The sequence below is a fragment of the Acanthamoeba castellanii genome, assembly GCF_000313135.1.
Source record: "Acanthamoeba castellanii str. Neff unplaced genomic scaffold scf7180000084612, whole genome shotgun sequence".
NCBI lineage: Eukaryota > Discosea > Longamoebia > Acanthamoebidae > Acanthamoeba > Acanthamoeba castellanii.
In genome coordinates, this window is record NW_004457342.1 from 29,954 (window position 1) to 46,423 (window position 16,470).

Below are 16,470 nucleotides of genomic sequence, written 5' to 3' on the forward strand. Positions count from 1 at the left end.
CCAGAGAGGCCACGAGTGGCGGTTGCTATCGTGGGTTTGCGTGTGGCGCCACCTTTGAGCTCGCGGTGGCGGCCGAGCGCGGTAACGCACCGCGGAGAGGACCCGCAACGCCAACGGCACAAGAGAGAAGGGTGGTGGGGCGAGTCTGCAGTCTGTCTCGTACACCCCACGCCTCTGCAAGTCGCAGAGGCGTATGACAAGATGATGACGGAGGAGGGACAAAGCAGCGTGGACCTTGCTGCGATGGGATCTGATTCCCTTCATCTGCGAAAAGATTTAGGCGAGGGCCTGCATGTTATGATGGGGCACTACCTTGCCGAAGACGACGTGCTTGCGCTCCATCTCACCGTACTTCCCTTTTCCTAAATCAGGGGCTATGTAGAATTAATTGATTCAATTGACTCTACCTTCAATTACATTGGATCTTTGTGCATCGCCCCATTTCGCACAATCATCGACTGACTTTTTGATCTCTGTGTTTATTGCTTTGATTTAGCATGTGCGCGCTATGCTCGCGCGTGTGGTGACCCCAGTGTGCCCGAACAACCTGGACGACGTGGCAGCGCTCGATGACGTGATCCAAGCGCTGGTGGACCCTCGCATGCTGCACCATCCCGCGCAGCGGGTGCAGGGCCTCGCGTTGGCCTGCTTGCGGGAGGCTCTCCGCGTGTGCAGACTTGACGACTCCGACGCCGATGCTGCGGCCGCTGCCGGCGACGGCGGCGCGCAAGTTGAGAGCTGTACCTCCGCGCGCGACTCACCACTCATGCCTTCCGACGAGTCCCTGTCGCCCTATACTAGTTCGTCATCCGCAGAACTCTCCTTGTCCGCTCGTCGCGGGCCTCAAGATTCCGCCCTGCAGGCGATGGTGCGACTCTCACCTCTCCGCTGCTCTGCTCAGGCTTTATCGGGACGTGGTCGCGGATTATCGGTACTCACGGTCGTCCTCATTTGTGACTCCCCAGGTACAGAGGAGCGGAGCAGCGGAGCTCAATCTGAAGCCGGAGCGAACGCGGCTTGTGTTCGGCGAGAGTTGGCTCCGAGGCAGCACGGAGATGCATCAAGCCATCAGGTACGCACAAACGCACAGCTCTCTCCGTCGCTACGATTAGAGTACTCACTACCACTTATGTGTGTGGGTGTAATGTGGTCTGCGCCTGTAGGGAGAAGGATTGGAACAACACAGCGCTGGGTCCACAAGCAGAGTGGCCTCCAACACTTAAGACCGCACTCGACCTATGTCTCACTTCCAGCTTTCCATTCGTACGCCCTATCCACCTTGGTTTGTGGCCCACGGTTCATGTATTCTCAACTCATCTGTCTTCCAGGTAATACTGTGGGGTCCTGAGCGGCTGTTACTCTACAACGACGCCTATCGAGGCATCATGGGCGACAAGCATCCAGAGTTTCTAGGTGTGTCTCGATCACCGTTTACGCCGTGTGCGGGCGTGTGCTGGTTTGTGACCTAATCGCCGGCGTTCAACACTCAACTCAGGCAAGGGTTACGCAGCGTGCTGGCCCAATATCGGAGAGGAGCAAAACACGTTGATGAGCCTTGTCGAGCGAACAAAGAAGGCCAACTGGGTCGAGAACGTCATGCTTCCGCTCAACCGGTATGGCTACATGGAGGAATGCTATTTCACCTACTCGTACAGCCCGCTGGTGTCGGACAACGGCAACGTGGAAGGACTTTTCACGGCCGTCACCGAGACCACGACTCGCGTCATCACCGATCGACAGACACGGTGCGTTACACGGCTCTTCTGTCACCGCCTTAGGACCGGTTTGTTTTCGTTTTGTCTCTCTCTTACACACATGGCTGTTCATGCAGAACGATTCGTGATCTCTCGGTTCGAGGAGAAGAAGCCTGCACGCTCAAGGACGCCGTGCGAGTGATTCAAGAGATCGTGGCTTATACAGCCAAGTATGTGTGCGTTCTTCAGTGTGATTCCCCGTGTGCCCCCCCCCCACATTCACGTCCCGTGGTGGAGTCTTCTCACCGGTATCGTGAGTCATTGCGCTTGTCTAGGTTTGACATCTCGTTCGCCAACATCTACATGGTGGACGAGCGAGGGAGACGAGCGATTCTCACCGAGACCATCGGCAACCTGACCAAGGGCTCTTCCATGTGTCCGACGCTTGTCACGATTCCGAAGCTAATCTCACGATCGTACGTTTCTCCTTCACTGTTCGCTCTTCGTTCTTCGTTCCCTAACGCTGTGCGCACGCTGAGCAGAGACAGCAGCGACATCGGCAGGAGCGAAGACAGCGGCAAGAGCGAAGAGAGCAGCAAAAGCGATAGTCGAAGCAGTAGTTCGGAAGAGGACGAGGAGCTGGGCGGGATGTGGTGCTCCATCTTCCGGGAAGTCCTGTCCGATAAGCGACCGCAGATCTTGGACTTGACGTCGTTCGGCGGCGAAGTGCCTCCCTGCAGTGCCTGGGGCGAGGCCGAAAGCGACCGTCCGAGGTATGTTTTTTCCTTCGCCACGCCGTCGCCGTCTTTGTGACTACCGGAGACTGATGTGGGCTGCTCTTCGTCGGGGTCTCCCTCGTCGTGCATAGTAGAGCGTGTATGGTGTCGCCCATGCTGGCCTATAGCGGCAGCGACAAGGTGTTCGGGTTGCTCGTGACAGGCATCAATCCCCGTCACGAGATCGATGACAATTACCGGTACCCATCGTACACTGCCCGCACACCTCTTCCTATTCTTACACTGCTTTGGCCACTGACCTGAGCTATGGCCTCCACCACACCACTCTGAAACCACGCAGGTTATTTTTGCACCTGTTCACGACCAACGTGGCCTTGATCATCACCTACGCCCTTGCGCGGGAGGAGGACGCCCGACGACGGGAAGCCCTGGCCGAACTCGCGCGGGCGAAGACGGTGTTCTTCTCGAGCATCTCGCACGAGTTCCGCACGCCGCTCACCCTCATGCTCGGGCCGCTCGAGGTACGGCCGCTTTACCTTCTCTGTCGCTTGCACTAGCTCATTGGCTCGGGTCTATCCCACGACTTGTTGTCTACAGGACTTGATCGAGACCGCCATGTTGCCGGGCGAGAAGGAGCAACTGGCGCTCATCCACCGCAACGCTCTGCGGCTCTACAAGCTCGTCAACTCGCTGCTCGACTTCTCGCGCCTCGAGGCCGGGCATGCGCACGCCTCCTTCGAGCCGGTCGACTTGGCGGATCTCACGCAGGGCCTGGTCGCCATCTTCCGTGCAGCCGCCGAACGGTACGCGCCACATATCTCACATTCCAGCAGTCAACTGTTTTTCGTGATAAATCGTGTGTGTCTCACTGCGATCTCCTGCGCGTGTCTGGTTCTGTGTTCGCACACACAGAGCGGGGCTAGGGTGGGAGGTAGATTGCACTCAGGAGCTGGAGGAGCCGGTCTACGTGGACAAGGACATGTGGGAGAAGATCGTGCTCAACCTCCTCTCCAACGCGCTCAAGTTCACGTCACACGGGCGCATCCACATCACCATGAAGTCCGTCTACGGTACCGCTCCTGCAGGCTAACTTAATGTTGTCCGTGGTTCGTTCGTCGCATGATGCGTTGCAGCTCACACCTTGCCCCGCTATGTACAGTGCCGACTGCGGAGAAAAAGATGGCCGAGCTGGCAGTGACGGACACCGGCATCGGCATTCCCACGGAGGATCTGCCGCTCCTGGGCAATCGGTTCCATCGCGTAGAGACGCCGGGCGGTCGATCCCAGGAAGGCACCGGCATCGGCCTTGCCTTGGCGTTCGAACTGGTTCGCTTGCACGGCGGAACCATCTACGTCACCAGCCAGATCGGTCGTGGTACTCCACTCCCGCTACTGCAGCCGTTCATTGGAGGGGAATTCAAACTTGAGGTCATCGAACACTCCAAGTGTTCAAATCTCTAACTCTCTACGATGCAATGCGTTTGCTGCGCCACGACATGTTAGGGTCGACGTTCCGGGTCTACATTCCATTCGGTATAGATCACCTGCCGCCCAGCCAAATCAAGCGCATCGTGAATCCTCTTCGACCGCGAATCCCGTACACGCCTCGCGACGGGTGGTCCACCACCGCCGGTGGTGCCGGGCCAGATCTAAAGGAGACCGACGAGCCCGATGCCGCCCACAAACGCGCCGATGCGCGGAACTACTCGAAGACGGCGTCGTGGTGGCTGCCTTCGATCGCTACTACTACACTGCCCACTGCGGCCCGATCGTCGTCATCGCAGTCCTCTGAGTCCGATAACTCGTCGACGCCACCATCTTCATCTTCATCGATGTCTCCCAGTTCTTCCGACTTGCCGCCATCGCCGCGGTCACGCACAGCATCGTCCTTCAGCATGGCACAGCCTTCGCGATCGCGCAGGCGAAGAGCCCGTTGGGTACGTCCGCCAGGGCCTTTTTTCGGTGAATTCTGGCCAGCACCCTGCTCTTCTGCTCACACTGACACGCAATACCACCAAACACGCAGAGGGGGAAGGAAAACAAGGCGCGCATTCTGTTGGCGGACGACAACCTGGACATGCGCGACTACGTTGCGCGATTGCTCTGCCCCAAGTACCAGGTCATCTGCGCGTCGAACGGTGCGTCATGCCTTCGCGAGTCGCTGCTGCTGCCACCACTACCACACCATCTCCGTCTGTCGGGAGTGTGACCTTTGGTCTGTGCCTCTTCCTGCAGGTATCGAAGTGCTGAGCATGCTTGAGTCCAGCAAGGAGTTCGACATGGTGCTTACGGATGTGATGATGCCGTACCTTGACGGCTTCGGCCTTCTCAAAGAAATACGGTACAACACAGCACCAACCATGACGCGCAAGCAATGTGCTTATTGACACACGAGCGGGGCGCACACAGATCGCAGAAGGAGTATTGCACGATGCCGGTCATCATGTTCTCGGCACGCGCCGGCAAGGAAACGATCGCCGAAGGCCTTGCCGAAGGCGCGGATGACTATCTCATCAAGCCCTTCACGGCACGCGAGCTGTTGACCCGTGTGGCCTCCCTTCTCCGGCTGTCCCGCCTGCGCCTCAAGGCCGCCCGCACCGAGAAAATGCTCCGCATGGAGGTGCAGCTTCGGCACACACACACGACAACCACCACCAACTCACCCCACGCGAAACTTACTCACACGCCACTGAATAGATCAATGAGAGCAAGGAAAGGCTGGAGCACATTTTGGCGTCACTGAAGGACGCTTTCATCGCGCTCGACTCGCAGCAGCGCTACACCTACGTCAACAACAACGCGGCCGAGATGCTTGGTTCCAGGAAGCAGCGTACGTACTATATAGCCCTAGTCTGCGGCACGGTGGTCTGGTGTGGTCGAGCTACGACTAACAGTACCGACAACAAACACCCAATCAGTAATGCTCGGACACAACGTGTGGCAACACATGACCGACGTGGAGAGCGGCATCATTGCTCGCAGTCTGGAGAAGGCGATGCGAGAGGAGCTCGACGTCGTGTTTGAATACTACTCCGAGCCGCGCAAATGCTGGTGCGTCATTTGAACCAACCGCACTGGCGTACCACGACCAATTTAGTTGCTCACCGTTTTGATTTGTTATTATTTTTATTATTCAACAACGTCAGGTACGAGAGCAGAGTGTGTCCGGGGGCGGACGGCGGCGTGTCCATCTTCACCATCGACATCACGTCGAGGAAGAAGTCGGAGAATCGGCTTGCCGTTCTGGCTCAGGTGGGACGACTGCTGGCGACCAGCGTCGAAAGCCATCTTCCGTCGCTCCTCGCGTCCATGCTCGACATCGTTGGCGGTACGTTGTACAACCGAGGTCTGTGTGGGCTGTGGACAACAAACAAACGAGCAGCTTCTGACGGTTGGACAACCGCGCAGGTTCGGTGGTGGCCGACTGGTGCATCATCGACTTGGTGGCCGAGAACGGCTCCCTCCAGCGCATCGCCTCACCGAACGCGGCCACGCACCTGTGGCAAATCCAGAAGCTCACTCCAGACGAAGGTACCCTCCCATTCTAATGCCACATGCACGAGGCCACAAGTACTGACCTCCTTATTCTCTCCGCGGCGTAGGCGAAGACAGCTGCGATGTCGACGGCAGTGCGGAGTACCACGAGGTGGTTGAGCTGATCAACGGCGAACGCGTCGGGATCAAGTCCGACCTCTCGCCGGAGGACTACAACATCGTCATGCACGTGCTGCAGGGACACGGCCGCGTCTACGGCACCTGGCTCTTCGCCCGCCGCTCCTCCGAGCAGAGCAAATACCGGGTAAAACATTTCATTCGATAATTTATTAATATTAATATTCTTCTTTTAATTAAAATAAGTAGCGTTATTAAGGTGTACTTACGCTGGGCTGACGGCGTGCAGGGAGAGGACAAGGCGGTGTGCGAAGAGTTGGCGGGACGAGCGGGAATGGCGATCGACAACGATCGGCTGTACCGTATGGCCAACACCGCCAACCGCGCCAAGGACAATTTTCTCGCCGCGCTGTCGCACGAGCTGCGCACCCCGCTCACGCCCGTCCTGCTGCTGGCCGAATCCCTGCTCGGTACACCTGCCCACCTGTGCTGCACCCTGGCCTTGGTCTAGAAGAGTAGCTCGACCTACAAATTTGCTTACCTTTCTTTTTCATGCAGACGAGGGGCACTTGCCGCCAGACGTGGAGGAGAACGTGAAACAGATTCACGCCTCGATCGTGTTGGAGGTGCAGCTCATCGACGACCTCCTCGACCTCACCAAGATTTCGCGGTGCGCCCGCTTTCCGTTTCCTCAGAACTCGCGACACAATTGCGATCGATGACGCCGGCGCTAACCCATACACATTCGCGTGTGGTGTCTTGACCCCACCATAGTAACAAGCTGAGGCTCAACCTGCGCGAACTAGGGGTGCACGAGGTGCTCGAACGCACGCTGCAAATCGTAGGGCACGAGATCGGCGCCAAGGGTCTCGCCCTGCGGAAGCACTTTGACGCCACGTCCGACCGCCTCACCGGCGACCCTGCGCGGTACCTCCACCTTTTGTTGTTTGTTGTTTGTTTACTGTCGACTGTCGACTGTCGGCTGCGAACTGGACTGACTTTGACTGGCCGTGTTGGCCTCTCTCCCGTTCCTTAGACTGCTGCAGATATTTGCCAATGTTATAAAGAATGGGGTCAAGTTCACGCCCGAGGGCGGCAGCATCACCATCCGCACGTCCAACTACGAGGGCCACCGCAGGCGCGCTGCAGCGATGTTGCCCGGGGAGGAATCCTACTCCGAGAGCGACAACGGGACGGAGGACGAGGAGGACAAGAGGGTGGAGCGCCACACGACCCGACGGGAGATGGTGCGCATCGACATCACGGACACGGGCATCGGCATCGACGAGCAGATCTTGCCGCACCTCTTCCACGCCTTTGAACAGGGCGACGCCTCTATCACCGTGCGCTTCGGCGGCCTGGGCCTGGGCCTCGCCATCGCCCGGTACGCCTACAGCCACCCGCGACGGAATACCGTCAGTGTAATAGTCCTGTGTGCGCACACGACAACACACGACACGACACGACACGACACGACACGACACGACACGACACGACACGACACGACACGACACACGGTTAGTGTCACGGGCGAGAAACTGACAATCCGTGTGCGTTGAACACAGGGCTCTTACTGAGAAGCACAGGGGCAAGCTGACCGCGACAAGCGAGGGCAAGGACAAGGGCGCCACCTTCAGTGTCCACCTGCCCACGGGCACCGTACCGACTTCCTTCTCTGCTCTTCGTTTCTTCGTTTTTTTTACGCCTTGCGCTTTTTTGGCCGCCATTTCGTGCTCATCGGCGTTCAATTCACTTCACCTCAATTCACGCAACAGAAAGCCACGGCTCTCGACCTGAGCAACAGCCCCATTCTGACGCCGTCGGAACCCAAACAAGCGTGTCTATCGCTACGGGTACGAGTTTCTCGCTGCGCCGAGGCTCCCACGCGTGGGAGGCGTCTGCGTGGGAGCCCCACAAGGCTTTTCTCACGCGGCCCACACAACACGTCCCGCCAGGTATTGCTCGTGGAGGACAACCTGAGCACGCTCATGATCATGTCGCGCCTCCTGCGCCAGAAGCTCAACTTTGACGTCGCCATCGCCTCCTTCGTCGCAGATGCGCTGAGGGTACACCCGCACGCACTATGCACCCCCACCGCACGCACGGCACACGCACACACGCACGCCGACAGCGCTCAATTTTCTCACGGGCCATCATGGTGGCCAACAACACAGGTGATGGACGAGGGGAGGGGAGCGTTCGATCTGGTGATCAGCGACATCGGGCTGCCGGACGGTACGGGCCATCAGTTGATGGTGGCCCTCAAGGCCAAGTACCCCGGCCTCAAGGGCATCGCGCTGTCGGGCTACGGGATGGAGGAGGACGTGCGGCTCAGCCGTGAGGCCGGGTTCGACGTGCACCTCACCAAGCCCGTACACTTCGCCTCCCTCACCGCCGCCATCCACCAGCTCTTCATCAACCGACCACCATCGCCATAACATCAACTGTAAGTAAGTAGTACTACGTTCTTCACTAATGTCCCGTGTACACAAAGAAATTATATTTCCATATTTGCCTAAATTATTATTATCATTTTTTTTTTTGAATAAACTCACAAGGCCTTTTCCGTTGTTTCGTTTTCGTCGCGTCGCGCAAGATCGAACGAGGTACGCTGATGGTCTCCATCTTTATGGGCAGCCGCTCGATGACATTGTGGGCGACGTTCTTCTCCATTGTAGCAACGCAAATTGGGGTGATCTTGTCTCCAATCATTCTTACGCGTACCTGGCATTGTTGATTGCCGTGAACAGAGAATGTCGCGTTACGAGTCGTCGAAGAAGCTGCTGTCGCCAGTGTGGGGCCACCTCTCGGAGTCCATCGTCGAGCGTGCCTCCGGCTCCTTCATCTACACGACCTGCGGTGCGCCATCACCTAATTTTGCGGAGATTTTGATCATTTTCAATGCACTACACTGCATGAATGGATTGCGGTGCGGGCTCACCCTCGTTCATAATCGCGTGGGCTCTCCAGGCAAGAAGCTGCTGGACTTCTCGACCGGCATCGGAGTGGTGAACACCGGCCACTGCCACCCGCGCGTCGTCGCCGCTGCCCAGGAGCAAGTGGGCAAGCTCATCCACGGCCAGGTAAAGCAAAGTTGTTTGAGGTCTTCTTGTGTGCGATGCGTGCGACTCACACGTGCGCGCGTGCATGTGTGTGTGTGTGTGCAGCTCAACATTGTGTACCACAAGCCCGTGCTCGAGCTGGTGGAGGAGCTCAAGCCCGTCGTGCCCGAGGGACTCGACACCTTCTTCTTCTCCAACAGCGGTGCCGAGGCCGTCGAGGCCTCCATCAAGCTGGCCCGTCATGCCACCAAGAAGCAGAACATCATCAGTGCGTGCCGTCGCCTCTTCTTCTTCTTCTTCACCTCAACGACCTCACCATGCACTTCTTGTGTCGTGACCACCCAGCCTTTGTCAACAGCTTCCACGGCCGCACGGTGGGCACCATGTCCCTCGGCAACTCCAAGATCGTCTACAAGAACCAGTATGGGTACGGCTATTGGATTATTATTAATTTATTGGATTTTCTTTTATTTGTTGATTTATATTATATATTTTGTATCTATTTTGTGTGATGTGGATGTGGGTGCTGACTGCCACATAGTCCGTTGATGCCCGGCGTGCATGTGGCTCCCTATGCCTACTGCCACCGATGCCCGTGCAAGCAGCAGCGCAAGAGCGCCGAGGACTGCTGCAACCAGCCCCTCCTCGCCGTCGAGATGCTCCTGCGCCAGCAGACCGGTCCCGCCGACACCGCGGCCATCCTCCTGGTATCCACAATCATTATTTATTGATTTATTTTTATATTATTTTTTACACTATTTGTCTTATTTCTAATCATTTTTTGGTTTTTATTTTCTAGGAACCCGTGCAAGGTGAGGGAGGCTACGTGCAGCCGCCCAAGTCGTTCATGCAGGGCCTCAGGAAGATCTGCGACAAGCACGGCATCCTCCTCATCTACGACGAAGTCCAGACCGGATTCGGCAGGTGCGTGGCCACAGCTGTGCCCACACGCTCCTCCCTCTTTTTTTCGTTCTATTTATTTATTTTTATTATTTGCTGATCGCGATGGTCTTTCCACTCACAGGACCGGCAAGTACTTCGCCGCGGAGCTCTCCGGCGTCAAGCCCGACATCCTCGTCTTCGCCAAGGCCATCGCCTCTGGGTACCTATTGTATTTATTTATTTATTTATTTTACGCATAATCATTTCTTATTTCATAATCACTCATTATTTAATTTTAAGAGGATTAACGGATTGATCGATCGGTCGGTCATGATTGCAGTTTCCCTCTGTCCGGTCTGGTCGCCAGCAAGGAGACCCACAAGCACTGGCAACAGGGTACCGCTCTCATTGGCGCTTTGTACAAAACCATTGTGTCGACAATCTTCACACACGGTGCTTCTTTTTCTTTTCTTTTCTTTTCTTTCTTTTTCAGGCTCGCACGGCGGTACGTACGGAGCCAACGCGGTGGCCTGCGCCGCCGCCGTCGCCACCCAGAGAGTCATCAAGGAGGAGAAGCTCGTCGAGAACGCCGCCGTACGCCCACCAATGCCCTCCGATCACGCGGTTGTATTTCCTACGGCTCACCCACGCTCTACGTGTGCGTGCGTGCGTGTGTGTGGGTGTGTGCGTGCGTGTCGTGTGTTAATGCAGGCCCGCGGGGAGCAGCTGACGAAGCTGCTGCTGCAGCTGAAGGACAAGTACCCGCAGATCTCGGACGTGCGAGGCCCCGGCCTCATGATCGGCGTCGAGTTCTACGACGAGAGGGACAACGCCTACCCCTTCCCCGGCCACGACTCCAAGCACACCGTCAAGTACGGCTTCACCGGTGCGCTCACCAAGAAGTGCCTCGACCACGGCATGCTCATCCTTAACACCGGGTACCTTGCGCCTCTCTCTCCCCTATTTTGCGTGTGTGCGGTCGTGTGTGTGTTCGTGTGCGGTGGGGTGTGCGGTGGGTGGCTGACGCGGATATGGTGTGGCGTGATGCACAGAGCCCACGAGACCCTCAGGTTCATTCCGCCGCTCACCGTCAGCGCGGAGGAGATCGAGCTGGGCGTCGAGCTCTTCGAGAAGGGGCTCAAGGACACCCTCAAGGAGCTCGCCAACTGATCCGCCACTCCCCTCCCCTCACCTCCTCTGGTTTTTTTTTCGTATGGGCCGAACTCAAAAACACAAAACCCAAACAAAAGGTTTTATCTCAACTTCAACCGTTGGGCTGCAGCGAAAGAATGGAGGCCATGGCTTGCTACGTGCCCCTGATGGGCGACGCGGTTGAGGTGAAGAAGCAGGCAGTGGGTGAGGCGGAAGAGTGGACGTACGCGGTGGTGGAGGAGTTCAAGAGCGGCCTGGGCTGGTGTGTCTACGACCCGCAGACCAAGCGCAAGAGGCTCGTCGACGCCAGCGCCATGCGGCCGGCCACCCGAACCATCGGCGACGACCAACCCACGCGTCGCAAGAGCGTCGTGTCTGGACCCCTCACCTGGTGGCAAGAAGTTCGTCACCACCTTCATCATCACCCTCGTCCCCCCCTCGCCCCACAGAAGGAAGTGGCTGACATGTGATGACACCCAGGCCTCGTTGGTGGTCGAGACAGCCAAGTCGGCCCGGTCGCGGTGCGGCGGCTGCGGGGCGAAGATCGCCGAGGCCAGGCTGCGAGTGGGCATGAAGGCGCGCACCAGCCGCGGGCGCTACTTCGAGCGGCGGGAGTGGTTCCACATGGCCTGCTTCGAGCTCGAGCGGCGCTGCGCGAACGCATCGCGGGTCGAGGCCTTCGCCGGCCATCTCGACCTCAACGACAGCGACAAGGACAAGCTGGCCCGCTTCGTGGCCAACAACAAGTCAAACAACAAGAAGAAGACGACGACAAACACGACTATAGCTTTGGTCAAGAAGAAGAACGGCGGTGAAGGCGACGACGGGGCGAGGAACGAGCTGCAGGAACAGTTCGCCAGGGCGTGTCGAGTAGTCGTGGCTCAATTCGTTAACGAATTCAAGCAGCGGGCGTTCGCCGCGGGCCAGCAGGCAGAGGTAACCGAAGTAGAGGAGCAATCGACGATCGAGCGGGTCACCGAAACGAAGGTGGTGGTGTGCCCCGTGACGCTGCGGGAGATGACGTGGGCCGACTGCCACGTCCACCACGCCGAGCCGGCGTTCGACCAGATCGTGCGCTCCTTTGCTCGGGAGAGACAGCTCCCTCTGGTGGCGATTCGCTATCATCTGGGCTCGTTCGTCGACCAGCGCCTGGCCCACGACTTCCACGAGTACCACGCGGCCCACTGTCGACTGCAGGCCGTCCACAAGGATGCCAACCTGGGCCTGCTGAAGCGAAAGCGACCGCCGGAGCCAAACCTGAAAAAGAACGAAAGCGACAAAAAGCACGAAGGGGAGGGGGAGGGCGATCACCATACGAAGAACGAAAGCGAAGAGGCGCGAAGAAAGAGAAGAAAGAAAGAGAAGGACGCGATGTACGAGGAGATCATGGCGGAGGTGGGCGACGACGAGGGCTGGGCAGAAGTCGACAAGCAGGCGCTCTGGACCGCGAAGCTGGGCGACATGTGGGCCGAGCGCAAGAGAAAGAGGAACCTCAAGTGCGGAAGAGCAAAGGGTGTGGTGGGCGGAGTCCTAATGCGGATCCTCAAGAAGAGGAGGAAGACGAAGGCGGAGGAGTCGGCAGCCAGCCAGGTCTGCGCGGATTGCGGCAACGAGCGGGCGAGGTTGGTGCACCTACCCGCCGCCAACCAGCGCGTGTGTTACGAGTGCCGGACCAAGACGTACGCGTCAAAGCAGTGGGCGAAGAAGATCTACAGCCTTAGCGAACGCGACCTGCTCGGGCTCATGCCCGAGGCCGTAACCAATCCGGTACTCCCCAGACGTTAGAGAGCCGAACGTGAAAGTTGAGACTGAGAGCCGTGGTGTGGTGCTGCCACAGATTTCTCCTAACTTTGTGGAAATGAAACTCTACGCTCACAGCGATCTGCTCACCGTGGCCCGCGCCAAGCACGGCCCGGGCTTTGAGCCAAGTGTGCCTGCGCCGATGTGATTGATTCCGTCTTCGCATATCTTTTGAGGTTTACAGATCTGTTGGCGCTTGAGGCCGGCGTGAATCGCTTGTAATCCCCTACCTTGACATGTTCCTGCAACTGCAGCCAGCTCTCTGGTAGTAGTACGACCTTCCACATATCGGCGCGAGCTTCGCCGCGGGCTGGAGCCAAGCCTAGGCACTCGCAAGGCAAAGGCATACTCTTTGAGGGGCACTTGCCATTAGGGTGGGGTTTGTGTGGCGATCATTTAAGAATGGAGATATCTACAAGCAGGATAGAAGTAACTAGTTACACTAATCACAGGGGCAGCTCTGGAGGCCAGGATGACAGTGGCGCTGGCGATGGTGTCCTGCGCACGACAAGGTGGCACGCGGCCAGGGTGGCGAACCCGAAGAAGACTATGGCCATCATGCCCACCACAAGCAACAGCGATGAGGCCGCCTCGGTCAGTCGGCAGGCCGAGGCGCGGCAGCCCTGTGGGTCACACCTGCATTCGTACTGTGTAATCGACGCAGAGAATGTGCATGTCAGCATCCACTGGCGTCAATTTAGAGTGGTTGGGGATTGGGGGCGCGTACAGTGCACAGGAGGTTGTCGGACCGGCCGACAGCGTCCTCGCAATAGTCTTTTGAGTTTGAGTTGTACAAGCGTAACTTGTTTAGCGCGGACGTGGGAGTAGGTGGCACTGTGAAACTAAAGCCATAGGGTTCTGTCACAACCACAGTGAGCGTGTTGGAGTGCCAAAGCCCCTCCCCTCCGCAAGAGTGATGTACCAATAGTGATGTGTCGGTAGTGTTGTGTGGTGGCGGGTGCATTGGCGTCGAGTACTGTGTTGAGCGGACAGAACAGAAGAGTCACCCCCATCAGCAATGTGAAGACCATCCCCTCCATTTTGTCTTTTGTAGCTTCGCTTTGGGTTGCGCTTGGTTGCACTGTTGAGAGATGGCGCCGTTTATCAACTGCGTGGACCCCTCTCCGCGCGTTCACTCGACAAGTCGCGGAGAATGGAGGTTGATGAAGGGCGAGCCTCACATGTTGCGGAGATAAAACTTTGTCTCTATTGGTGCCTGCACGCCGGTTGGCCGTATTATTCGCCACAACGGCAAATGTGGAGAAACTCCACGTGAAAGTGTCAGCAGTGCGTTCGCCCCTTCGCTACATGCGCACTTTGTGCTCCCCCCCCCTCTTCCCTGTGGGTGAGCCGCAGAACAGAAATGTTGCGTTTGGCGCCAACGAGATTTATGTTTCATCTCGGCCAGTTTGCCTGGGCACGCCACTCTACACCATGACGCGCCGCGAGTCCTGCAGTGCGAGACCGAACAGTACACGCCAGGACTGCACTCGCGAAGTAAAGGTAAACACTTTTGGCGATTCAGATTGAATTGGAATTACAAATTCATTCCGACTCTCGGCACAGCCATGACAACAGTATCGTATGAGCTGAGCAAGGAGGCAAGGAGCAGGTTCTTCCCAAACTTCATGGCCGACTGGCCCGTGATGGCCCCACCCGGACCCGCCTTCCCCACGCCCGCAGAGCTACACCACCTGCGCAAGAAGGTACAGCTGACCGCCCACCTGGTGAGTGGTCAGTCTACAGGCTGCCTCGTTGGTCGCTCACTTTTGGGACCCGTGCAGACAGACAAGCTGATAGAGATCATTCAAGACGACTGGCCGGCCAACCTTGAGACTCAGAAGTACACACCGTGTGAATCACTGATAGCGCATGCCGCATGGTCACCCAACCGTGCGCGTGTGATGCGTCGTGTCGTTGGTCGTGTCGTGCCGTGTCGTGCCGTGCCGTGCCGTGCCGTGGCTGCCCTGCGCTGCACCCAGTGACGCGACGGTGTACCAAGGCGCTGCGGGAGCGGCGCTGATGTTCCTGCGGCTCTGGGAGGCGGACTACGAACTGCCAGACCAGACCAACGCACTCGAGCGCGCCGAGGAGTACATCCGCATCGCCCACCGCCTCATCGAGGAGAAGGAGAAGCTCGACCCGTGCGCGCCTTCCTTTCTCTTCTGGGTGCTGCGCATGAAGCGTTCATGACATGAAGCCGCGTGCGCACAACACATTACTACGCAGAGTCAGCGCAAAGACGAGCGTTTCATTCACGCTCGGCGACGCCGGCACCTTCGCGCTGGCGGCGGTCATCTACCACCACCTCGGCCGGCGGGAGAAAGCAGCGGTACTTCCCCCGCCCATCGATCGCCTTTCTGGCAGGACTGCACCAGTTTGTTGCCTCAGCGGCAGACTGACTTTGGCTTTGGCCTCGATCGCCACCCACAGGAGTACGTGGATAGGCTGACCGGCCTGCAGAACCCGGTCGTGCCCCTTCCCGGTGCTTCGCGCCCCGGCGAGACTTGGGAGCCCTTCTATGGCATGGCCGGTACCACCTCGCCCTTGACATGTCGGCCTGGTGCGTGGGTTTCCTGACGCGTGGTTCACCTCCCCACAGGGTACTTGTACTGCATCTATTTCGTGGAGCAGCACCTGGAGAGGGAGATCGCGCCCAAGCTCACGGACCGCTTGATCCAGGCCTGCCTCGAGAGCGGACTCGCGTAAGCCTACGCCTCTTTTGCTCTCTCTTTACGAGTTATGTTTCTTTTCAATCGAGCCAGCTCAACTTGTTAATGCGTGTGCGCCCGGTCAGTCGCGCGCAGATCGAAGCAGAGGCAGCCGGCTCTCGGCCGCCGCTCATGTACACCTGGCACGGGGAAAAGTATCTGGGGATTGCGCACGGCATCGCTGGCGTGGTGAACGTACTCCTGCTGCGGCCGCAAGAACTGGACACAGCCGCGGTAACGCACGCACACACACACACACACACACACACACACACACACACAACACACACCGCGCTGATGCCGCCCTTTCCCTTAGGCCGAGGGCCACGTGAGCCCTGGCTACAGGAAGGTGCTGGAGGACACCGTGGACTGGCTGATCTCCCTCAGGATCCGTGATTCGGGCAACTACCCCGCGCAGCTCGACGACCCCGACGACACCCTCGTGCACTGGTGCCACGGTGAGTTCTCGCCTTTTTCGCTCCAGGTCGCATGGCGGACTGGCTCATCATGACACGACACGACACGACACGACCACACAGGCGCGCCCGGTATGGGAATGCTCTTTTGTCGCGCGTATGAGGTGTTCAAGCACAGACGCTATCTGGATGCGGCCCTTGCTGCGGGCGACGTGGTCTGGCAGAGGGGGCTCCTCAAGAAGGGCCTCGGCTTGTGCCACGGCATTGCCGGTACGCACCACACCACACCTTCTTCTGAGGGCCTTGTAACCAATTGCGCTGCTGACGCGTTTACACACACACACACACACACACACACAGGCAATGGGTACCTGTTCCTGGAGCTCTTCAAGGTGACGCACGAT

General features: G+C 58.1%; 4 protein-coding genes across 4 annotated transcripts; all 4 read left to right on the plus strand.

Moving 5' to 3' along the window:
- Positions 1-300: 300 nt before the first annotated feature.
- Positions 301-8,481, plus strand: ACA1_076230 (multisensor hybrid histidine kinase; the record flags this gene model as incomplete). The annotated part of the gene is given in 33 exon segments (XM_004335745.1): positions 301-348; positions 497-800; positions 816-868; positions 902-931; positions 972-1,072; positions 1,164-1,263; positions 1,329-1,413; positions 1,496-1,745; positions 1,832-1,924; positions 2,030-2,170; positions 2,237-2,467; positions 2,563-2,670; positions 2,772-2,952; positions 3,029-3,234; positions 3,344-3,501; positions 3,591-3,806; positions 3,935-4,368; positions 4,458-4,569; positions 4,667-4,772; positions 4,841-5,051; positions 5,129-5,261; positions 5,350-5,482; positions 5,578-5,759; positions 5,840-5,962; positions 6,034-6,230; positions 6,333-6,513; positions 6,602-6,713; positions 6,818-6,970; positions 7,080-7,427; positions 7,609-7,702; positions 7,819-7,896; positions 7,999-8,109; positions 8,218-8,481. 33 exon segments carry the CDS (start codon positions 301-303, stop codon positions 8,479-8,481), a joined length of 5,277 nt encoding a protein of 1,758 aa, XP_004335793.1.
- Positions 8,482-8,796: 315 nt separating this feature from the next.
- On the plus strand, positions 8,797-11,157 carry ACA1_076240 (4aminobutyrate aminotransferase; the record flags this gene model as incomplete). The annotated part of the gene is made up of 11 exons (XM_004335746.1): positions 8,797-8,902; positions 9,014-9,126; positions 9,211-9,373; positions 9,451-9,532; positions 9,647-9,812; positions 9,905-10,029; positions 10,130-10,207; positions 10,328-10,383; positions 10,481-10,581; positions 10,699-10,925; positions 11,040-11,157. The coding sequence occupies 11 exons, from the start codon at positions 8,797-8,799 to the stop codon at positions 11,155-11,157; spliced, it is 1,335 nt and encodes a 444-aa protein (XP_004335794.1).
- A 119-nt stretch (positions 11,158-11,276) lies between these two features.
- ACA1_076250 (uncharacterized protein) lies at positions 11,277-13,087 on the plus strand (the record flags this gene model as incomplete). Its single annotated transcript, XM_004335747.1, has 3 exons — positions 11,277-11,510; positions 11,542-12,906; positions 12,977-13,087. 3 exons carry the CDS (start codon positions 11,277-11,279, stop codon positions 13,085-13,087), a joined length of 1,710 nt encoding a protein of 569 aa, XP_004335795.1.
- A 1,480-nt stretch (positions 13,088-14,567) lies between these two features.
- Positions 14,568-16,460, plus strand: ACA1_076260 (LanC lantibiotic synthetase; the record flags this gene model as incomplete). The annotated part of the gene is made up of 10 exons (XM_004335748.1): positions 14,568-14,645; positions 14,724-14,782; positions 14,922-15,083; positions 15,169-15,271; positions 15,373-15,472; positions 15,542-15,644; positions 15,737-15,845; positions 15,967-16,108; positions 16,190-16,335; positions 16,431-16,460. Coding segments are annotated over 10 exons (1,032 nt in total), but the record flags the coding sequence as incomplete, so codon positions are not given.
- Positions 16,461-16,470: the final 10 nt, after the last annotated feature.